This window comes from Larus michahellis, chromosome 6, assembly GCF_964199755.1.
Source record: "Larus michahellis chromosome 6, bLarMic1.1, whole genome shotgun sequence".
Lineage (NCBI taxonomy): Eukaryota > Metazoa > Chordata > Aves > Charadriiformes > Laridae > Larus > Larus michahellis.
This window is the reverse complement of record NC_133901.1, coordinates 18462495-18486882: the sequence shown is the minus strand read 5'-3', so window position 1 is coordinate 18486882 and position 24388 is coordinate 18462495. Positions and strand designations below refer to the sequence as shown.

General features: G+C 45.0%; 1 protein-coding gene across 1 annotated transcript; it reads right to left on the bottom strand.

Annotated features, from left to right (window-relative positions):
* Positions 1–482: 482 nt before the first annotated feature.
* Positions 483–1406, bottom strand: LOC141745160 (G-protein coupled receptor 55-like). Its single transcript, XM_074592355.1, has one exon. It carries the CDS (start codon positions 1398–1400, stop codon positions 483–485), a length of 918 nt encoding a protein of 305 aa, XP_074448456.1. The 5' UTR covers positions 1401–1406.
* Between the last annotated feature and the right edge of the window lie 22982 nt (positions 1407–24388).

The following is a 24388-nucleotide window of genomic DNA, read 5'->3' as shown; positions in this document are numbered from 1 at the left end:
CTGTTTCTCAGCAGCCCAAGTCTGTAGTGACTGAAGGCCTGGGGAGGTTTGCAGGTGCAATACGGACAAGGAGGCTGAAAGAAGCTACTGCATAGAATCATAGAATGTGTTGGGTTGGAAGGGACCTTTAAAGTCTAGTCCAACCCCCCTGCAGTAACCAGGGACATATATAAGCAGGGACGCGTATAAGTGAACATTTTTTTTTTCCACAGTAAAGAGGAATCACATCTAAAGACATATGCATCACCATTTATAGGCAATAATTCAATTTCTTTTTACCCGTAAATGCTAACACAAAATGTTATGGAAGGAAATAAAGTTAAGAGCAGTCTCCTAGGAAAGAACTTAGTTTTGTTTTTTAGGGAATATTTTCAGATCTGAATATTTAAAATAAATTGCTTAGATAAGTAGTTCAGGACCCTGCACTTTCCATAAAAACATTTCCACACATCATCCCAAGAAACTAACATGCAGCATGTGGATCAAGGCTTTTGCATGGCTGTTTTTTGACTGTTTTCTAACAGGTCCTCCAAGGACTCCTTTAAAACAAAATAATAACACGCCCCATCAAGACAGCAATTCAGGTTTGCCCAGCAAAGGGTGACCTGAATGATGTCTCGTAGCACTTGCTGAAAACTGGTATGAATGATGTTATTCTTCACCAAAAAGTACACAAAGTATACCACGTGGTAAGGCATGAAACAGACCAAAAATGCCACAAAGTTTGCCACCACTATCTTCTCCGCTCTGGTGGTGTGTGTTTGAGGGTTGTCTGGTTTTCTGCGCTTTCTCAAACACCTGATGGTCTGAACAGTGCAGAAGGTCGTGGCTGCCATGCTGCCAAAGAAGACAGTCTCCAAGGCGCTGAGCAGGCCTACGTTTTCCCACGTGCTCTTGGAGAAGTTATGGAAGCAGGACGAGATGTTGTGGCCCTCTCCATGCAGTTGGAAAGTAGAGATTGTCCCAACTGAGGTGCCCAGGCAGATGACAATACAGACCATAGCAGCTTTCTTGGTGGATCGCAGGGTGAGAGCTGTGAAAGGGTGCCGGATAGCAACATACCGGTCTACACAGATGCAGAGGGAGATGAGGATGCTGCCGTACATGTTTACGAAGTAAAGACTCTCTAAAGTGGAGCAAAACACAGACCCCAAGTTCCACTTGTCCTGAAGGTGGTAGGAAATGATTTTAAAAGGAAGAGTAAACAGCAGCAAAGTATCCAGGAAAATAAGGGCTATCATGTAGACTGTAGATTCTGACAGCTTTTTGACCTTAAAAAACAGGAATGACAGAGCCATCACATTGAACAGCAGTCCCAGGGTGAACGTGGGAGCGTACACGATGAGCTGGAACAGTTTCACGGTATCGCTGATACTGTTCTTGGCATGGGTGTCGTTCATATCTCCAGGTATGCTGGAAGAGAAGAAAATCACCTTCCCCGCAAGGAAGGATGCAAATCACATTTAAGACCTGGTACAAAGGCCAGTGAGGTCTCTGTGTGTCCACAGACCTGGAGACATCTTTTCCTTTTGGGCTGCTGTGTGATGAATTGTAGGTCCCAGTAGCATGGAGCTGCTCAGTGCCAAGGGATCTGGGGGCAAGGTTGTGCCTCAAGGACCAAAGCTTTCTGGGGGCCAAGCCTCACTTGCACTGTTACATGTTACCCCAAACGGTGCTGCACTATAATTTAGTCTAGGCAGAGTATAGCTATGACCGCACCGTCTCCTTGGAGTGAAGCAATCTCTTTGCAGAGCCAGAACAGCAGCCCCTGATTTTAGGGTTACTTGGATTGTGGGGATGAAGGCAATTAGTTGGATCAGATTTCCTGAATCAAGCTATCATAAGAGACCTTGGGGAGCCAAGAGCATGCGGGTCCCCCATATTTATTAATGTGAAGATCCCAAACAGTCGTTGCCATCCTGCATGCTCTCCCACCACCGCTGGGCAAAGAGGGGCTGCGATTACCTCTGGCCCTTCTGACAAGCTTGCTAGGAGGCAGGCAGGAAGTTTCAAACAGGCTATTTCTAGCAGAGGTTAAGTCGTTAGAAGAAGAATGAGATTTTGCCAACGTTTTGCCTAAATGAGCCAGACTTACCACAGTGGATAAATTTATATCTGCAGAGACAGGAGTTGCAGAAAACATGCAGCGGTTTCTCCTCCACAAAGAGGGGACTAAAAATGCCGAGGTAGGCACTCCCTGAGCAGGGGTCATGAAGTAATTCTCTTCTTTAGAGGAGGAAGGGTGCTGGTTTGATCCTGCCCTCAGACTCTCCTGATAAGGACCAGGAAGTCTCTCATTGGTTTCTGCAATGCTGGTCTCAGCTGGAATCACTGACAAATGCAAACGCACAGGAATACCAGGTCCTTTCTTCCAGCCAGTTCTGTCACAGCAAATGTAACCTGTAAATAAGGCCTTTCGGGGATCTTTATGTCAGCGCCCAGAAATTACTTTAATCTACTGTTCTGTCATTGTTACTACTTCAACCTAGTGCCTTTCCTACGTGAGTTACTGATCTTGATGCTGTTTCATTTCAGATTTGTCAACTGGTTTCAACTGTGCAGTAAAAGTTCCTGTTCTGCAGATCAAGTCACTCTCCCACTGTTTCAGAGGTAAGCTCTTCCGTGCTGCGATTGACAGAGATTACGATCATTTTGAGAGGGTTTAGGATCAGCAAAAAGGAAATTTATTTCTTACTTAAAACCTAGCGATTATTGTTAGGAAGCAAAAGCAGGTTGGCTGTTAGCTCCTTAAGGACACACTGGTGCCAGGCAAATGATTCTCTAAGTTACCAGTTTACATTACGGAAGTGAGAAAACCAGCTTCAGAAACCCAGCCTGATGAGGAGAATGAGGTGGTGGCAGGGCTGTGGGTGCAGGAGAGCATACCTCTGGTGGCGTCAGGTGCAGGGATCCATCTGCAGCTTTTGTGCTGCTGTAGCAGGTACAGGTTTTATTCGGGTCCCTGCAGCAGGCAGTGCTGCTGACTGGGTAAGGCACCTAACAGCCTCCTTCCTTGCAGAGCACTGCTGCCTGTAAGGCATGGGGGGATATGGTTCAGTGGGGCAGCAACCCTGGCAGCTTTGCTGCCACCTGTGAGGGACTGAGGGAGGATTGAGGAGAAATAATGAAATTCCCTCGCTCAAATGAAAAAAGGACAGGAAAGCCTGAGTTTGTCAAGCGCTTGGGGATCTGAGTGGCTGGAGGGGAGAAGCACCCCTGATTAAGCTGCAGGTTTTTCACTGCCTGGGAGTTAAGCCCTCCCGCAGCCACGGGGCTGGAGAGTTTGTGGGGAGCTGAGTTGGGTCCCTGAACCTCCGGATTCATGGCAGATAAGGGGTTACACTCACAATCTAGGCAGAGCTACTATCCGGTACAAGAGGGTGGTCTAGGCTCGGCAGCCTAATATGTTCCTTTCCTGCTGAGTCCCGTTCATCAAGTGAAGTACTGTGAGTCTAAGGCTGGGAGGGAACCCATTACTGAGAGCCAAAGGGGTGAAAAGTTAATTAAGGAATTACTGAAAAGTAAGAATTATTGACAAAGTTCTTTACTTCATTGCCTCTGTAGGAGATTTCATTAGTCCTTTTTTGTTTGGTTGGTTGGTTTTGTGTGATAGTGTGTCTAGGAAATTCTGGGTCTAGAGAAATAAAATTCCAGCTTCTTATCAAGAATTTTACCTGAGAAAAATCTAGTTATGATAAAAAGGCATCTTAGACTAGAATCTGTTGTGTAAATTTAAAAACAAAATAGAAAAAAACTTTTAAAGCATAAATGCAAGGGGTAGCTCTGCTCATTCTTAAAAAAAATATGTAGATATGCCGTAAACAGAACAAGTCATGTAAAATATTATTAATTTCTGGATCTTGTAGCAAGAAGAAAGCTTTTAAGGCAAGGTTTCACTGCAGTGAAATATTCTCTCTTCTCGTCTTACCTTTGGACGCTCTGTAGCTCTGGTGGTTGACTTCTGCTTCTCAGCTTGTAGAATTCTCAAGTCCTGTGTTTTCTTTTAAGGTGGTGGAGTGAGCTGCATGCAAAGTAACTGCTGGTCAGGATGTCAGAAAGTATGAAGTGCTGCTGCTTTTTGTTCCATCACATATTTCTATTACAACATCCATCTCCCCACACTGTGGCTGCGTGCACGCACTATGTACATAGTATGTCACACAGAGATCATTTAAGGATGTAAATAGATGGCTTTGCGGGGCTAGTGTCTCTGTGAGTCACCAATTCAAAAGTCTCCAGTAACAAAGAAGGAAATTCTAGCCCTACAGATTTTTTTGATTTTTTTTTTTCTACAAGTTGTGATTTTATTCATTGTATGTAACATCTGTGGGTAGAGTTAGATGTCAAAACGTGCTTTAAGCTAAATCGTGAGCTACCACTGTCATTGTTGCCCTTAATTTTCATGATACCGAAAAGGAAAAAGAGATCATTGATTTTCAGCGGTGATCTGATATGTTCACTTCAAGTTGGTATTTTAATAAAAGACAAAGGTTACTCTTAAATTTGTTTATACTCCTAGGGAGCAGGGAATGTACCCATGGAGAGTGTCAGGTGCTGATTTTGTTCATGGGGTAAAGGAAAAGAAAGACTTTTTTGCCCATTGTATGCATGTTTGCAATCTTCCTACCAAAAGGGGAAAGAAAGGCCAGAGGAGTAGTTTTGCTTGGTCCTCTGCATAGCCCTTAAATATAAAAACAGAATTATATTGGCTGAATTCAAATGGTGTGTCTGTGAAAGAGATGGGGGATAGGAGACAAGAGAAGAAACAGTACTTGGGGTTTCCCCATGGTATTTTAGTTGAAATGACTCTACTTAAGGAAAAAAAAAAAAGAAACACCACCAAGGGGGAAAAACATGATAGAAGGTCTGAGTGAACAATACCTCATCACATTCCTCAGCTAGGTTTCACTTCTGTGATACAGTGCTGGTCCTGTGACCGTGACTGCATTTTGGATATTAACAAAAAACGCCACAAAACACAGGCAGGCACCACTACTATCATGAGACCCGTGGGGCCTGAGCCAGCCTAGGTGGTGGGAACCAAGGCTGATGTAAGCATGGGACGCAAGCCCAGTTGCCAGTCCGCTCTCTGCTCCTGTCCTGGTCCAGGGTTTGCACATGCCAGTTCTGATACTGCCACCAATGCTCAGAGTGCGTGTTCTCTCTTCCCCGTTCAAGGTTTTCCCCTCATACACTTGGAGCTTTCTCTTCTTTCTCATTTTCTCTTTGATACTCATATTCTCGTGACATCTAAACACTGCGCACCTCGCCAGAGGCTGCCCAGAAGCATGCCTCCCTGGGCGTGCTTGCTGCACAAAGCCCTGTGTGGCTACACGCCTGGAGAAAGACGCTTTGGAAAGAGGAGGATGAGGAAGCAACAATGCCGCAGTTCACGCGTCATAGTCTAGCCAGCACCAGTAGTTGGTCTGCTTTTGTTTTCTAGCAAACACCCTTGTGAATTTTTAGGGAGGGATCTGACGAGAAATGGCCAGGAAGGCACGCAGTGGGTACAAGGTGCACTTGGGACACGGTTTGAAGGCCTGCTCTTCCTTCAAAATCAAAAGGGTGAGAAAGGATGCTGCTGAGGGCTGATGGTGAGGGGAAAATGAAGCCAAGTGAGCAGTGTACTACTGGCAAGGCTGGGATAGTCCGTGAAGGATTCTCAGCCTGTTGATTAATACCTCAACTTGTGATGCAGAGGTGAGAAAGCTGTGGGCAGCTGAGATACATTTCTTTTCTCACTGCAGGCCCTACGTGTGCTAATGGGACGTGACTCTTCACAAAGTCCTCAAGACCAAGTGTGCGGTCCCTTTTCTTGCAGACCAGGGAGAAGAGGGCCACACCCTGCAAACTCTGCTCTGTCCTTGGCGCCTCTGTGCGTGTCACCAATGCCACCAGTGTGTGAAGCACCTGCTGCTACTTGTGATTTCAGATGCTGAACGCATCATCTTGTTCCTTTTTTTTTGTGAAACAAAGGAGCTGTTTCCCATGCATTTTTTTTGCTAGTATTCAGAACTTTGCCATATCGCCGCTGCCACACAGACCTCCCATTCAGGCTGTGTATGCATCCCTGGGTGGCAACCAGTGAAGGTCTGCTGATTTCCTGTGCTTGCCCTTGGGGCCAACCTTCTCCTTGCAGTGCTGGGCTGTGCCAGCCCTCCCAAGGTACTGCCAGTCCATTGCTGAGCCCTGACACCAGACCGCACTGCAGGCAGCAGTGCCATGGTCCTGGCTCTTCAGTATGGGGCTGGTGCTGCTGACATTCTTCCAGTTTAGGAGCTAAATCAGTAACCGTTGCACCATACATGATCATGCAGTGGAAACATGGTGCTTTTTTGTTGATCTAAATCAGAGTGTAACCAGTGAGAAAAAGATTTTCTCTGATTGAGAAGACAGAGCATCCAGTGCTGTGATCCCTTGCTTTCTTCCTTGATTTCCCCCAGATGCCCTTCAAGTCTTTTCCACTTTTCAGTTTTATTCACCTCCCCACTGCCCTCCCATGTCCCCAGGCCCCTGGATTTTCTCTTTTTTGAAGGGCTGGTCTATCTCTGTGCTGGGGAGGAGGGTCCGGAAGCTAGCCAAAAGGAAACAGCAGGAGGTTGGGCAGCACAGGCCACAACAGAGCAATGTGTGGAGCCTTGTGATGGTCCCAGAGAAGCTTTTACTGCTAGAGTGTGCTTGGTTGGGGTTGCCATGGGTGGCTGAGAGCATGTTTGAGCTCCTTGGTCCTGCTATGAGGCCTCGCTGGGTGGCACCCAGGAACACCAACCTCTCCCTGTGTCCCACCTGGGACATGCGCCAGGAAGCTATTGGAGCTTGCTCCTGCCCACCATGGGCCACGTACTCACCTTGGGCTATTGCAGCATCCCACCAGGGCTGCCTGCAGCCTCCGGGTGAGCCAGAACTGGGATGAAATACCCAATCACCTAAATCCAGTCACTCTGCAGAGCCGTTTGTTATTGAATTGCACCATCTCGTGGCTGCAGGGGAAATGAGAAACACGACTTCAGCCTTGTGATGTCTCTGTCACTATCTGTGGTTGATCACCAGGAGGAACAAACATCTGTAGTTCAGATAGCTTATCCCACAACTTGCCTCCACCAGTCGAGCACTAAACTCCTTGTCTTCACCAGCCTCTGTGTTTGCTCCACTGTCCACACTGTGGACAGCCCGGGAGTGATGAGAAAACAGAGATCCAAAAGCTCTGATGGTGATGCGCGGAGAGGGCCAAAGCACAGAAGCAGCTGAAACGGAACTTTTCTGTAGAGATAGTGACCATAAGTGCTGCCTGTAGGTTGCTGGTGAGACTGGGGCCAGAGCCAGGAAGCTGCTGTGCTGGGATAGGGGTCTGACCCCAGTGATGGCCTTCTCACTGGCATTTAGTGTCCTCTGAAAGGACCCTACAGCTTGAGGGAGGCACCAGCAAACCTTGGGTGCACCAGGGCCAAGAGTGTCACAGTGGAAAAGGATCCTTTCAACTCTGGAGAAGCTAAATCTGCTGCTTGGGAGAGCAGGTGAGCTGGTTTCTCTCTTTAAGCCCTGACATGTTTAGTTTTGAAGTGGTCTGGTATTTGTTGAGAGACATGTTTTGGTTTCCACAGACAAATCAGCTGGGGATGCTCCTGTAGGACTCAGCAGGGTGGGTATTTTCTGTGTCAGTGCTCTGAGGACTGGTGAAATGTGAATAGACCCAAAGGAACTACCGCCCTGTCAGCCTCACCTCTGTGCCTGGGAAGATCATGGAACAGATCCTCCTAGAAGCTATGCTAAGGCACATGGAAGACAGGGAGGTGATTCGAGACAGCCAGCATGGCTTCACCAGGGGCAAGTCCTGCCTGACCAACCTACTGGCTTTCTACAATGGAGTGACTGCATCAGTGGACAAGGGGAGAACTACAGATATTATCTATCTGGACTTCTGCGAGACCTTTGACACGGTCCCCCACAACATCCTTCTCTCTAAGTTGGAGAGATACAGATTTGATGGGTGGACGGTTTGGTGGATAAGGAACTGGCTGGATGGTCAAATCCAGAGGGTGGTGGTCAATGCCTTAATGTACAGATGGAGAGGGGTGACAACTGGTGTCCCTCAGGGATCCGTACTGGGACTGGTGCTGTTCAACATCTTCATCAATGACATAGACAGTGGGATGAAGTACACCCTCAGCAAGTTTGCCATGACACTAAGCTGAGTGGTGCGGTTGATGTGCCAGAGGGACAGGATGTCATCCAGGGGGACCAGGAAGAGCTAGAGAGGTGGGCCCGAGCAAACCTTATGAAGTTCAACAAGGCCAAGTGCAAGATCCTACACTTGGGACGGGACAATCCTCATTATCAATATAGGCTGGCGGATGATGTGATAGAGAGCAGCCCTGTGGAAAAGGACTTGGGGGTACTGGTGGATGGAAAGCTGGACATGAGCCAACAATGTGTGCTTGCAGCCCAGAAGGCCAATCGCATCCTTGGCTGCATCAAAAGAACCATGGCCAGCAGATCCAGAGAGGTGATTCTGCCCCTGTACTCTGCTCTGGTGAGACCGCACCTGGAGTATTGTGTCCAGCTCTGGAGCCCTCAGCACAAGAAGGACATGGACCTGTTGGAGTGAGTCCAGAGGAGGGCCACGGACATGATCAGAGGCTGGAGCACCTCTCCTACGAAGACAGACTGAGAGACCCGGGGTTATTCAGCCTGGAGAAAAGAAGGCTCCGGGGAGACATTATAGCGGCCTTCCTTACCTGGAGGGGGCCTACAGGAGAGATGGGGAGGGGCTGTTTGCAAGGGAATGTAGCGATAGGACGAGGGGCAATGGTTTAAACTAGAGCAGGGCAGGTTTAGATTAGACATTAGGAAGAAGTTCTTTACACTGAGGGTGGTGAGACACTGGGACAGGTTGCCCAGAACAGTGGTGGAGGCCCCATTCCTGGAGACGTTCAAGGCCAGGCTTGATGAGGCTCTGAGCAACCTGATGTAGTTGAAGGTGTCCCTGCTGACTGCAGGGGGGTTGGACTAGATGGCCTTTGGAGGTCCCTTCCAACCCAACACATTCTACGATTCTATGAAAATAAACTCTTTTTTCCCAAGTATTCTACTACGTTCTGACCTAAGGCCCAGGCAATTCAGGCATTCATTCCCCTGCATCCTTGTTCTGCTAACTCAAGCTGCAGCACCAACGGTAACAACTTGGTGGAGATCTGTCTCTTGCGTTGCAGCTTTTGCACTTTTAGTTATTCTCCGACTCCGCAGAGCAGACATTCAAGCAGGGCTTGCACACCCCGGCTGAGGGCTCTACATACCACATCACAGCGTGTGTCTCTTTCTAGCCTAATGACTGAGTCATTTTGACACTTCTAAGGTATTTTTCTATTTTTTTTTTTTTTCCCTACTCAAACCATTAGCTGCACTGGTCTTCAACTCATAATTACCTTTGAAAGACTTGAGACAGCATTTTCGTAAATCAACTCTTTCCCAACAGGTCATACAAATCTCCAAACCATAAGACTCTGCCCTCCCCCAGCATGATGAGGTAGGCACTTCAACTGCAATTTTGCAAGGTGAGAAAAAAAAAAAATCAGTTACTGAAGATGATCAAGGAGATCTCATTCTATTTTTCACAGTGCTGAAGTGCACGTACAACTCCAGCAAAGTAACTGCATAACAGGACCTCCTTTTGCCAAGGCACTTGTACACATTTTGAGCCAACTGGGCTGCTCGTATGGCCGAGGAACTGCGTCCTTCTGGGATTCACCCTGTGGTGACCGGGAGAATCTCGGTCAAACCCCACACGGCTCACGGCTCCATTTCTTCCTAATGGGAAAGGTCAGTTTTCCTTGCCTTGTTTCTGGGGCCTGTGTAATGGCACAGCATGTGTCTATGAGAAATCGTTAGGCATATTTACAGCAGCCTTCATAGCAGGGAGGGAATTTTGTTGAATGTCATTACGAGAAAATAATGAACTGAAGAAGAACATAAGAGTCATTTTAGGCGAGAGAAAAAGTGCGTCTAATATGGCATCCTGTCTTTGACTGAAGCCGGCAGTGGATGTATAGGGCAAGCGTGTAAGAGACTGAATTCCTATTGCTGACAGTGCTCCCAGAAATAAGAAGTTTAGAAAATAAGGAAAGATTGGTCATAAAGACTCCCTTATTTAGGTTCCAGACTTTCCTCTTCCCCTATTCCACAGTGTTTTTCTACTGAGGCCTTACAGATATATGCCATGTACTGAACACGATATGCCTGTGCATCTTTATGCTGAAATTACCAAAATGTTTTATCCATGTATCATCTGTCGTATTTTAGGGAACCAGTTGCATATCAATGACCTGTATTACCTGAAAATTGCTGCTTTGGGAACATTTCTTAAAAAAAAAACAACAAACAAATTGCATGATACTACAACTTAAAATTTTCCATTGTTTAGTAGAGGTAGTTTGTTTGTTAGAATTGCTTAACAGAAAAAACAGGTAGGTTGTCAGCTGAATCGTGGTTTCTGGTCTTTCTAATGTGGCAGAAATTGAAAGACAGCAGACCTCCAAATTTAGATAATTAGCGTGAAGAGATGAATTAGTTAGAAATGCAGTGACAGCAGTCAGAGTTTGGCAATGCTACTTTTTCCTGAATTTATATTAATAACATATTCCTCAAAGGAAATAGTTTTACAAAATGATATATTTTCAAAGGACTTGGGGGGGGGGGGAGAAAACTTTTTTAAAATTAATTTTTATTAAAATTTGTTTTGCTTTCTCTGTGTTCTATTCTATTTCTTCATTATGTAAACTGTGTGTACCATTATTGTGCCAATCATCAACTCATGGCCTACTATAACATTAACAGGCCAGCAGCAATGCATATGTTTATTATATCATGACGTAAGATTTAACTTTGCTACCATTAGAGGTAGAGTGCACGGAGGATTTGGCTGTTGATGAAAATCCCTCTCTTGTTGTATGCATAGTTGGACATGTTTAGTGCTTCACTAGCCTTACAACCTGGTCATCAAATACAAGCTCTGCTGAGCGTTGTGCTGCTGAGGTGTGGTGTTTGCTGTGCCTAACCACACTGCTTTTAGGGTCATTTGGATGTCTTCACCGGACATTGCAATGCAAGCTTGCCTGCTTGACACTCTCAAGGTTGGGGTTTTCCATCCTCTCCTAAATGTATCTGCTCTGGTGTCGTCCTGGTGGTGTAGGTAGGATCTGTTACCTTTTCCATTTCACATGTGGGCAATCAAAGTGGAGATAAGCAAAAGGACTTTCCAAAGGTGACACAAGTCACCTGCAGTGGAGTGTGGTTTCCCAAATCCAGAAACCTCCCTTCCAATGCCAACACTATTTTTAGCCTGTGCTTTCCTGGGGCCCAGCTCCCCTGTCTGCACCCCAGGAGAGACAGCATGGCATGAATCATGTCTGGATGCTCACACTCCTCCCAGAATTCCTGCATTTTTCATAAATATTTTTTATGTTTGCCCTTTTATATTCAGAAATAACAATTCTTGGTTGGTAAGTGCTGAAACTGTTGAAACTATGTAGTAACATGCAAAAGAAGTAATCAAGAATATGACAATGTGTATTTCGTGGCATTTTCTGTATATATGTGATTGCTAAATTAATTTTAATCTTTCAGTCTTTCTATTTAATTTCAGTAACGTTTTAGTTAGGGTGAGGCTGTATGTATGTGATAAAAGCATAGTGTCTCTGCAATTATACTCTGTGCAGATTTCAGCAAGGATTGAGAGAAGAGTATCTTTCCCTCCCTCCTTTTTTCTGTAGGTGAACTCAGGAAGTGGTGGCTTTCAAGCAGATCTTGCACTGTTGTGTGTGTGTTGATGGTATGATGTTTATTCAACTTATCATTTAGTCACCTAAATTATGTAAATTTGCTGAGCACTCATAATTCATCATTTCTTTTTCCATTATTAGTCCTTTGAAGACGATACCAGCTTACAGAAAGAATCTGTACTTCTAAATATTTGGTTTCTTTGGCCAAGTGTCTCTTGTGCATTTAGCAGAAGGATTTCTTCTTTTCGTGTCTTGCCTTGCCTTGCCAGCACAATTTTTCTCATAACAGGCACAGGTGCTGAAACACCAGTTTGGTTACGCTAAAGCCTATTGTAGTGCTGCTGATGGTTTTTGAACTACTGTTATGCAGTGGTGTTAAGCATTTGCTTTCTCCTATATGAATCATGCGTGCGGCATCACACGTCTCTGAATCACAGAAAATAGTCTGCACATTTTTGTTTCCTTTTCACACATTTGTAGTTTTCTTACCTTTGATACAGTATTTTTTTTAGTTATTTTTTTTTCTGAGGCTCTGATTTTTATAGCTTTGGTTGCTAACAGCAAGAAGTTTATGCAGAAGGAAGCCCATTCTCTTATTCCTTTCAAGTTCAGATGAAAGGCAGAGGAAAAGGAAGACTTCTGAGAGCTTTGTGTCCCTTATCATTGCTACCGTTTGGCATTACTTATCTTTGCAAGAGCTACCTTCTGAGCTGCTCTCTCTTCTCGGAAGAGCTACTGTGCAATAACCACATTTGGGCACAGAAAGGGAACTCTGAATTTCCAGCCCTATTTTTAACACCCAATGCCTTTAAAAGCAGATGACTAATGGAATAGACTATTTCAGTTGGAAGGTACTACAGCGATTATCGAGTCCAACTGCCTGACCAATTCAGGGCTGACCAAGCTGAAGCATGTTGTTAAGGGCATTGTCCAAACGCCTCTTAAACACTGACGGGCTTGGGGCATCAACCACTTCTCTAGGAAGCCTGTTTCTGTTTGACCGCCCTCTCAGTAAAGAAATGCTACCGAACGTCCAGTCTAAGCCTCCCCTGGCGCAGCTTTGAACCGTTCCCACATGTCCTCTCGCTGGATACCAGGGAGAAGAGCTCAGCACCTGCCTCTCCATTTCCCCTCTTCAGGAAGCTGCAGAGAGCAATGAGGTTGCCCCTTAGCCTCCTTTTCTCCAAACTAGACAAACCAAAAGCTCTTAGCTCCTCCTCACAGGACATTCCTCCCAACTCTTTCACCAGCTTTGTTTCCCTCCTCTGGACACATCCAAGGATCTTCACATCCTTCTTAAATTGTGGGGGCCAGATGGCACACAGTATTCAAGGTGAGGCTGCACCAATGCTGGGATAATCACCTCTATTGACCAGCTGGTTATACTGTGTTCGACGCACTCCAGAATGCGGTTTGCCCTCTTGGCTGCCGATGACCTCATGGGCATCTTCCCATTGCCTGGCATCGAGGCTGATGGAAGGAGAGCTCTTCATGGGATAGGGCGGAGAGGGGCTCTGCTGCGGGACAGGAGCCAGGGACCCTGGCTCATGCATCGGCTGGGACTTTTCACGGCAGGTTGAGCTGTGGTCACTGGCTTGTTTCCGTCCTGCAGGCTGGCAGCCGTGCTCGTTGTAAACCAAAGCAGCAGACCAAAGTGCCTGAAGAAGCTGGTCGACCAGCAGCCCTATAGCTCGACAGGGTGAATTAACCCCCTCAGTGTTGGTTTACCTGTAAAATGAGGAATGTACGAGGTTTAATGTTTGTGGGGCAATATGTACAGTTTAGTTTTGCCACCACGTTGCCCTTAAAAAAGGTTTGTTGAACCGCATTCAGGACATAACTGATGGACTTGTTCAGAAAAGCAATCAGCAAGTGGCACGTTTAACCCTCTGAGCCCCTCATGCTGCAGAGGCTGGGGAGAGAAAAGTTCAAGCATTGTCTCAAGAAATAACCTGTAAATAACCTCATTTAAGGAAAGCAGGTCTTCCTAATATCCATTGTTTTGCATCTGTTTATTGTTCCATTGAATCGTACTAAATTCTTGGCTTTGAGACAAGAAGAAATGTGGTTTAATAGAATGTGGGTTGGCTTTTTCGTTGTTTTGTTGTTTTTGTTTGGTTTTTGATTTTTATTTTTTTTTTACACTGTGGAAGTTGTGGGTTTTGATCATGTTTGCAAGTAAAGACTTTTCATATTATTGCTTATGCTTATATTTGCATTATGCTTTCCTGTGCCCCTAATTGTTCAGTAAGGCCAAATGTAGGGTCAGTTTTTACTATTTGTTCTCTCCAAGAGAGAACCCTTAGAGGTGCAGGAGGCTGACGCAGACAGGAGTGATGAAGCCTCTGCTTGCTGTCTGTCTGCACATACTTGTGGGGAGAGACAGGACACAATGGGAGGGGGAGGAAAGATGGAGGAAAGGGGTTTGATGGCCTTTCCACCTTTTCACATGGATTCGGCTGAAATTGTGAGGGGGGTTTTTGTCCTTATGTGCTTTCTTTACATTTTTGCGTCTGTCCTTGCTGCAGGTGTGTGCAGGATGTTCCTGCCCTGCGGAACTAGGGTAGGGAGAGGTTCATGCCACCCATAATTCTAAGCTAGACTTTGTATCTATATGCAACTATATGCTATAGTGTTTATGCAGAGTTAGGTATGTGTGTGTGTGTGTGTGTGTATATATACATACAAATACATATATATATATATATATATATAAAGGGCCCCACATGGCACCACAGCCTGGGTTTCAACCAAAGGAAGGGAGAGGCCCTGCTCCTGCCTTCCCCTTCATGCCATCTCTCTCCTCCTCCTTCCACTGGCCATCTCTTGGTTTCTTCAGAGGGCTGATGTGCAGGGGCTGAGGCTGCACCATCTTGTGCCGCCTCTTTTTTTTTTTTTCTTTTTTTTTTCCCCCCTACGCCTTCAGTGAAAGGTATAAAGGGCTTTTTTTTTAGTGGACAGCATTTGCTGTGAGTTTAAAAATGTCTGTCTCTTCCTGCCTAAAAATGGAGCTTATTTAACTGCTAATTTTGTACCATGATATGTGTACACTTCAGACTTCTTACATTTATTAATTCTTAGTGAAATCAAATTCATATGAGTAAATATAACACTGATTAAGTTGTTACAAGCGTTTATCAGGCCACATCCTTTTCCTGTTGTTTTCCTGGTAAGCAGTTCTAAAGTCAAGTATTTAAACATTTTAGCATAAAATTTCTCTGGTCTTGAACATTTCTTTCTAAATAACCACAACCACTGAAGAAAAAATAACTAGGGCTATAGCTTTGATGCTGATCTAGCAGTCAGGCTTGTGATCTGAATTAAGGGGGGAGGGGGAGAGGGGGAGAAAGTGTTAGAATACCTTTTTCTTTAACTACAGGCTTTTTTTTTTTTTTTTTTAATATTCCTACCATAGTTCAGTCATTTCAGAGTTGACACTTGGTTCATGTTTTGTAGTGTTGACACCTGTTTTTTCTGAGGACATTATTCCTGGATACAGAATACTCTTTCTTCCGTTCCTTCTGTATCTCATAAATTTGTGAAAAGTTAGATCAAATTTGAGATCAAGGTGCGTCCAAGCTTTTAAAATTGCAGTTTAATAGCATATACGTAGTCCACCATATTTCAGCCAAATATCTTCCTGGAACTTTAACTAGTGGTTTAAAATTTGTGCCTCTTGTGTAGGAAAAATGAGTAACCACCCTAAATTAACTATTTGTTGTGCTTGCTTGCTTCTTCTTTTAACCTTATCTGGTTTATCAAACTAAGCAATATTGACCGTTTCTGTGTAGGGGAATTCTTTCTTATGATTCTGGATTGAGGAGAAGATACATGTTTGGAGGAAAACCCATGCACGCAAATTTAATTGTAATTCCCCCACAAACAAATGGATGCACTATATAATTTTGGCTTACCACTCTTCTGCTCAATAGCATTTTCCACACCAGTGTCCAAATGACCCCTGGTAGAGGGAGCTGCTACTCAGCAGGACAGAGATTTACGGCCTGGTCCTAACAATGTGTAAGCAACAGGCTAGGAAAAAAAAAGAGGTCCGTGATGCTGTAAAACCATTTGTATTTGTTAACTTGGTGCTAGTTAAACCACAACGCTTCTTTTCGTACATACTGGAATCACAGCGCGAATGTGAGTGCTGGGTTTTGTTTTGCATTCAGCTGAGTTTTCACAGCCAGGTCGTGCATTGCTGTGGCGTGCAGGCATAGAGGAACCACAGCTTGCCTTTAGCCCCACCTCCAGCTTGCAGGGGGTCCAAGGCCCAGTTGCTACCCAACAGAAGGGCAGGAAAAGCAGGCCAGGCCCCCAGCACTGGCTCTGTGGGAGCCTAAATATTGCCACCTTGCACCTTCCTCCTCATGGGCCATGCTCAGAGATGGGCAATGTCCTCTTCAGAAATCTCGCTGCCTCTGGTAAAGAGCTGTGTTTTAAGATGTTTCCATTACTTAAAGGTGTTTCATATCACTTCAGATAGGTCTGTCTCCTATACCAAGATACAGAAGACACCCAGGCTGCGTCGTGCTGCTGAAGGCAAACCTGAGCGAGTGATTGAGAATGGCCTGGGTGCTGTGCAGTGAACCTCCCAGCAAGAAGGAAACCCAGGCAGGGTTTTCATGTTCATGTTGTTTTCATGTTGCACACCAGTCATTTCATTTCCCCCAGTTCTTCACTTTTTACTTAGCACCATGTTCTCCACCCCCAGGTATACACAACATTTTCAGGTTTCCCAGCTCACAGAAATGAGAAGAAAGGTGACTCAATCTCACACCTTTCAATGTACAAGAAAAAGCGGCCTTTTCTCACTGCTGAGGGGAATCCCAGGCAGATTCTCTGAAGAGTCCCAGCTGTGGCTTTCTAGCAAATGTCAAGACTGGGGAAAGAGCACCGTAGACAGGTGAATCCCTGAATGGACAACACAAGGTGGAAGAAGGCAGAGGATGCCTGAGGAGCAGGAGGAGGGGGATGGCTGCTTGGGGTGACCACCATGGGTGCTGGAAGGGATGGCTCTCCTTTTCCCTGGCCCGGGGAATCTTGGTAAGTTTCCCAGTGGGAAAGTATGGTAAGGAACCAAACAATCAATTTAAGCAACCAAACCACAGTCCAGTTTTGAGAACTGAAATGTAACATTAACGAGCCAAATTTTAGGTGCAAGTCTTGGGAATGGAAGAGGGTTTGCATTTCAGCCGAGGCCATGCTCAGGGACAGAAACATGTTAAAATTTGCAGTAATTGGTATTACCTTAGGACCTGGAGGAGGATTGTGATGTATTTGGTATGCTAGATGGTACAGCCACTTAAAAAATGAAAGAAATTTTGGTTGAAGAGCATAGCTAGCTCAGAATTTGTCTCAGCCCAAGCTCTGCACTTGCTGAGAGGCTGAAAGTGCTCCTGAGATCACTCTGCTAGTGTGGGTTGGATCCCTCTGCCAGTGTGCGTTGGTAGCTTGGCTGCCTATGGTGATGGGGAACAGACAGAGGTTTATTGATATTGTTTTATAATACACGTATTTTTTGACTTACTGACCTTTGCAAAAGGAATTGGTTTGAAGCTGTTTGCCAGGTCTTGTCAATGCAGCAGGTGTGTGTTACACGCTCTGTCATTTAGGGACTGGCTTTCAACATGGCCCAACTTCAGTGCTGCTCTCCAGGCTGTGCTTGTGTTAAAGAAGTATGCAAGTATATCACAGAAAAAGAGCGGAGCTGAAGTCTTTAATCACTTGAAAAAAAAATCAGTACCTTATGATTCATGACAGCCTGCTGTTAAAGAGGTTTCTGGCCACAGAGGTGAGTCATGGACAACATCACATATATGCGATGCACGAGCAGACATGTTTAAAAGGACCACGGCTCAGCAGTGAGTGTCACTGTTGTGGTCCTGAGCGCGCCAACCTGCAACATCTTCCTCCTCTTCAAACCTCTTTGTCAAATGGGGCTTCGCCAGGTGCTGCCCTACTGCTCCTGACAGCCTGCCAGAAAGGGAACAATCTGCCCATTTAATGAAGATGCCTGAAATTTGTCTGTGACTTCGTGCCCAGATAGGTTAAAAAGCCGAGTGACACCTTTGATCTTGGTAGGTGATGTCTGTGCAACTTTGAGCTAGTCTTTTGGTTCCTGAGTTCTAGTTACAGTAAGAAAAACCAAAAAACTCAACCCTGTAGACACCCAGTCTTAAAAAAAAAAAAAAAAATTAAAAAAATAATCTATTGTTAAAAGGCTTTAGAAATTACAATAGTCTGAAATTATTCTGAAGTTCAGGTGCCTCCTGCTAATGTTTCTCTGATCTTCAGGCATTTACAGATCTCACTGAAGCTTGTAGGTGTGCTCTCCACCTTCCAGTCAAACGAATTGAGGGAACAGCTGACTGTTTCTTTTTCAGTAATGACTGAAAAAAAGAGGACCTGAAGACCAGACTTATGATGGTGAGTCCCTGGCACTGATGTTAACTCTGGGATTGATGGAGATCGGCGATGGTATCAGCCACACTGAGCTCTAGTTCATTTTAAAAAACATTTGGTGTTAGCATTGAAAAAGGTTTCCATCAGTGGGTGGACTGGGTGCAAACAGGATGAAAGATTTGTCTGATCACAGCTCTTGATTTGTAGAGGGGCCCAATTGTAGAAAGAATGTAGAAGAGAGCCAAGACACAGCAGCTTAAAAGCAGGAGACAAAACACCTGAACCCTGGCTACATGACCAAGGGTGTTTCAAGGGCAGAAAGCTGGAGGGAAGATGTAGCTAAAGGCTGAAACTAAGAATATGTTTCCTTGCCATTTCCCACCTACTGCACGCTGGGAGACAGAGAAAGATTTACGTTCTCTGTTAAAAAAATTGTATGTTAAATCCTGTCAGCTTCTCACAGGGGACAATTCTCACTGATTGGTTTGCTGGAGTCAGGCCAAAGGTGGTGATAGTATATTCTGACCTAAAGATCAACTTAAACACCTGTTCTACATAATAGACCTGGTACTTGGTGCGGTTAGGAGATACTGGAATGTTTTTATTTGATGGTAGGACTTTTTTTGCTACTCTTTTTCTCCCGTCTGCAGTATTGAACCAACACACGGGCAATTCCCACTGAGTTAGACTGAAATCTGCAAGTGATGACACTTTAAGGCTGTGCTCTAAATGAATAATGGTGTAAGAGAGAGCAGGCGTTTGCTTTCCAGCATAAGCGTGGAAAGGGAGCATGTGCTGCTTCTCACACGCTGTCAGCATCCTTGCTGGCAAGGCCCTGGCTGTAGCATCGGCTTTGATCCCTTCTTATGTTTGTGTGTTGCCAGAAAACAGCACTGAAATAGACTTTTACGAAGTTCAGCCAGCACTGAATTTGTTTGACAGGGATATATAAATAAGAAATGATCCAGCTGAATTTCCCCAAGCTGAATTTCCAGCACTGGAAGTCAAAACAGGAGAAAGAACAGCAGGTTCTGCTATGTCAATCAGGCAAGTGTGGTTTAGATTCATTTAGAGAAGTTTGTGACTCAAAATGAATCATGCTGTCTACTTTCAAGAAAAGATTTAATTCTCAGGATATCTTTGTGTTTCTGCTACACAAGCCTAAAGAGAAATAGCTTTTGAAGGTGATACTTTCTGTAATAATTTTACTGTCTTTATTGAGCTTAGTGCTTGGTGTTAGTTAAAAAAAAAAATAAAAAATCACACTTGCCGCAGTTTGGATTTTGGTATTTTAATCAGTCAAGTGATCTCCTGTAGTTTCAAGGCAATGGTGTCACAGGGCCCTGCTTTGCAGTATAATCCCAGTAAGTCAGAAGGAGTGACCTGGAGATACGTAGAGTTCTCTGATTTTACTGGAACTGTAACGTGCTGGGCATGCTTAAGAAGATACAGTGCAGTGGAAAAAGAGGGACAGAGATTTGCAAGAATTCAATGCAGTTATTTTGATGACTTTACACTGTTTCAGCATTTTTTTCAACTGCTCTAGGAACTAGGAGTGAATCTTACTTTTACTGGATTGGAATTACTTGCCTTTGGAAAAGGCTTGGTATAGGAGCAGAGAAAAGGCAATGTTCTGTAAACCGTTCAAAGCTGAGGTATTAGGATTTTTTAAAAGAAATGGCATATTCCACATGCATTTATATGATTGTAGGAAATACTGAGGAAAATTCCCCAGCCAACATAAACTTGAAGAAAGGGGAGACGAATCGTAGTTATGTATATTCAGTAAATAAATGGATCAAAGGTTTCAGAAAAACACCGGAATCTTCATTATTTCCCGTAACACCAGGCAATCAGTAGATTTAATACAGATACTTATGACTGTTTGAACTCTTATTAACCTACAAGGGCAGTCATGTGTGGTCTCCTTTCCAGGGCTCAGATAGCTTCTGGCGTAATTATTGGCTGCATCTTTTTCAGTAGTGAGTTGATCGGGGTGGCAGAGATGCTTAATAAGCAGCTCTATGGTTTCATCTGCAGGATACAGATACGCAAGTATCTAACAGATGCGGAGTACACAGATAGGTGATCTGAGCGCCCAGATATCCTAGCAGCCTGCTGTCCTTGGGGAGGATGGACTGGTTCTTGTTGAGGGCAATCCAGATGTTAAAAATTTGAACTGCTTGCTGGAGATGCCAGAAGCTCTTCACTGACTGTTGAGGGAGCCTCATTAGTTTCTGTACTTGGCGCTGCAGTTGGGTGCTTCGCTTGAGGTAGGAGCAGTTGTTTTGCAAGAGGCAGTATTAGCTTTAACTGGAATGTCTCGTGTATTTACTTAAAGCTGCGTTTTGGCTTTTGGTGTGTGATCCTGATGTGGTGATCGTATGCATGAATGCTGCTGTTTGCGGTTTCCAGAACTGTAGTAACACTTTACCCATGCACTGAACTAGGTAAATGCAGTCTTGGTCAGAATGAAGATTAGTTGTGGAACAACTACTCTCACTTACTTACAAGTATAGTTTGCCAGGTCTCGGGAAATATGAAAAAGGAAGCAGTAGACTAGGGCCTTAAAACTGAACAAAAAAAGCAGTTTCCCTCTTATTCTTTTAACACAGAAATCCACCTGTATTTGAAGCTGTTGTGCTTTAGTAAGTGGGGGGGAAAAGTAACTGGGTTTTGGAACCTTCCATAAACCTAACAGTTCACAAGCAGCAGCCTGCCCTTGGCAGCAATTCTGGGCATGAGCTGAGTGCCATGGAGCAGGCTGCGAGGGGGCTGCCATGGTGGCAGCGTCGTTCAGCTGAGATAGGATCTCTCGTGCTTGTGGGAAGCTGGCCACTGCATGTGGGTCCAGGGCTAGGGCCCAAGACACTGGCTAATAGAGGAGCTGCAGAAGTGGCAAGCTGGGGTGAGAAGATAAATGGCAGGGCGTGGTTGCTTTGAAACACCTGCATCTCAGACAAGCTTTGAGACGTGCCACGAGGTCTGCAAGCGTGCCCTGCCTCCCCATGGCACTGCCTCCCCGTGGCACTGCCTCTCACGGCTTAAATGAGTAAGCACTGCGACCTTCAGTACAGAAAGCGTGTGTAAAAGCAAGCAGACATGGTGTGGAGGATGTGTCAGCTGCTGGGGGAGGGTTGTTTTTTTTTTTGCAGTGAAGTGTTTCAGATGGTATAGATCAGACAACATAGATGGCATCCTGGTGCCCCAGAGCAGATTTAGTGCAAGTCTGTTTGACTTGGGTGTGTGCAGTCCAGCAGTGTCCGAGTTTACTCCTGGGAGGATGAGTCCTCACCTTGGAGCAATGGGTGCTGAGGAAAGCAGTGCCATCCCTATGGCCTGTTGGCAAGGCAGAAATGGCAGTGATTTAAAAAATAAGTAAATTAAAAATCCCTTTTTCCTGCATGAATTTGGTTCTGGTGATCCCTCTGTCGTGCAGTATGCTGCAGTGAGTGCTGCCAACATTTCTCATTCTATAGATACTTTAAAGTGAAATAAATGACAGCAAAATTTCCTACAGGGCCAAAGGCAATGAATTGTGCCACTCCAGGGACGCAGAATCACATTGCAGGACCTGAGCTACACCGGCTGCTTGGCTGCTGTCCATCTGGTTCACCATTCCTGCTTCCCATGTTGTCGGCACTAGATGGAGATCAGTCTGTGCAGCGGAGGATCGTGTCTCTCTTCAGTCATTCTGACTTCCTCAGATGAAAGACAGTATATAAATACAGCTATTCTTAGTCTGGCAAGATGTGCTTCAGTGCTAACGCTTGCTTTAGTCTGTGTATTGGCCTGATGATAAAAAGATAAACAGAAGATTGCTTGTGTGAACTTGACATGTCTGTGCTGAAGGGGTGAGTTTCATCTCTTTGGAGCTTTCTAGCTAACACTGAGGTAACAGAACTACAGAAGATCACATGGTGATATTTTGTGGCAAGCAGTTCCTAGGAGTGATATTCCAATGCAAATAGCTCTCATGCCAACAGAAACTCATTTCATTTGTGTGTTTAGAAGCAGCACAGGATCCCTCATTGAATATTTTCCATAGACTAAAATTTCCTAACTTTAAAAAAATAGGTGGTTTGGGTTTTTTTTTTTCTTTCTCCTATGCAGCTTTACAAGAGAAATAGTTTTATCTGTTTTCAGACGCAGTCACTGTAGCTGAAGGAAGCCTCAGTTTATGCAGACCAGCGTCCATCCCTGTGACAGTGGGCACCTCCCCTGAGTAGAAAGATGGGCACCACACCGTGTCCCCAGTACCCAGTCCTGCCCTGCCATGTCCTGCCTGCAGAGCAGGGTCTGTCTCCTGTGTGAGGGACGGGTGGGAGCTGGGATGTGGGGTGCTATGGCAAAGGGCATGACTTTTGAGAGTGCTGGGTGGGCACCTTGGGCTGCCCAGGCAGATCCTTCCCATGGCAGGAGGCTCAGCTCACCCTCTGCAATAACCACTTTCCACTACACGCTGCAGCATCCTCTTTTCCTCTTCCTCTGGGCCTTTCTTCCCCCATACAGAGACAGCAAGCTAGAGAGTAAGAGAAGAAACTGCTACCCCTTTTGGTAACTGAGCTTTTGCACTGTTCTCTCCATGTTCCATATTTTGGCAGTGCTGGGAGAGGAGCCAGAGCAAAGAGTGTGTGTGTAGCTTGTCTCTGTGTTTCTCTACATGCTTAGCAAGCATGATAATTTGAAATCTAACCAAGCCAACTTTCCCATTTGTATTGTTAGGTAAATAACAAAGACGGGCAGGTTTCTTTTCAATTTGCTCAGGGCGAGCACATTTCTGCCCCTCTTTGTAAAGACAGTTCCCTTTGGGAAATGTTAAGTTGCTTTTGGTGTGTGACAGCCAAGGTCTCATCATCCTCCTGGCTTCATAAAGGGGTTTTCTGAGCTACTGCCATTTGCCGCTCTGGTGCTGAGCAGGTCCCCTGCAGGCTCTCGTGGCAGCTGCCAGAGTCATCTTGGGAGGTTTGTATGCAGGGCTTGTGGGCTCTCCGCTCTCTGTTTTCTCCTGTTAGACTTGCCAGTTCCTCAAAGAACGCTGCCTCTCCATAGCTCCTCTCCTTCTGTTTGGGTAGAAGGATGGAGAGTGCTCCCAAGACTCGTAGGAAGGAGTTAGTCTAAAGTGGAAGACGTTTTGGATGTGAGGGGGAAAAACCTGCAAAACCGTTTTGATGAGAGAGGCAGAAGTCTACCTTTGAGTAGCATTGGCTTATCTTCCGTTCCTTTGCGTGCATTTTGGACAGGTTAAGTTGCAGTGTTGGAGAATAACCTTTGAGTGAAATACCGCTTAGAGCAGCACACAAAGACATGAGGTTTAGGACGGTATCTCTCTGAAGATCAGTTTCAGTCTTCAAACCTGTTTCAACTTCATTTTGTGATCTGGAGGCTGCCTTAAGCAGTGAGGTGGCTGCTCTTCTCACTTTGCAGATTTCCGAGCACTTGAAATTACTTGATATGATGGACTGCTAGACTGGTATTTATTAGTCTTTCTTTGTGAGTAAAACTCACAAAGAAGAAATGGTGGTTGATCATTCTCACACGGAAAAACTGCCTGGTTTATGTTTTATAACTAACATATTTAATCATAATGAAATTATGTTGGACTGCCCCTACAAGGGCGCATGTCCACCTCTGCTCACCACGGCCCCTTGCTAGAAGGCTGGAGACTATCAGTGCTTTGATCTAGGCTTGGATCCTTCCTCAGATGCCTTCCAGCTCGTAAATCACCTAGTTTGATACAAGCAGTTTTATGAAGGCTATAAAAAGAAGTTCCGTTTTAGATCCTCTACTTGCTATTAAACCAGTTGAATTTAAATTAAATTTTTTTTAGTTAAAAATCATTTAGATATGTTATTTCCAAGGGACTTCTGGGGCAATATTACTTTTCAAAAAATCCCACATTGCTCTGACAGTACTTTTATAGCATTAGAAGTTAGTGGAGTGGCACTGATCTGAAGTTCAGTGCTCAAGCAGGCTTGGGAAACAGAAGATGATATAACACACCAGGCAAAGGGACAGGAAAAGAGTTTGGGGAACAAACCCTTTGTGGTTTTGTTGGGTTTTGGTTTTTTCCTTTTTTCCAAACTACTTTTATGCTTTACGGACTTTCAATTGCTGCGTGAATCTACAAAATATAGCTTGGGGATCACATTCGCTATTGAACAAATGCTAGTTGTAGGATGTTGGTGGAGTAATCTGCCATTGATAAA

Coding starts and splice junctions, on each gene's coding strand:
- LOC141745160 (XM_074592355.1), bottom strand. CDS start 1,400: ATGAACGACACCCATGCCAAGAACAGTATCAGCGATACCGTGAAACTG.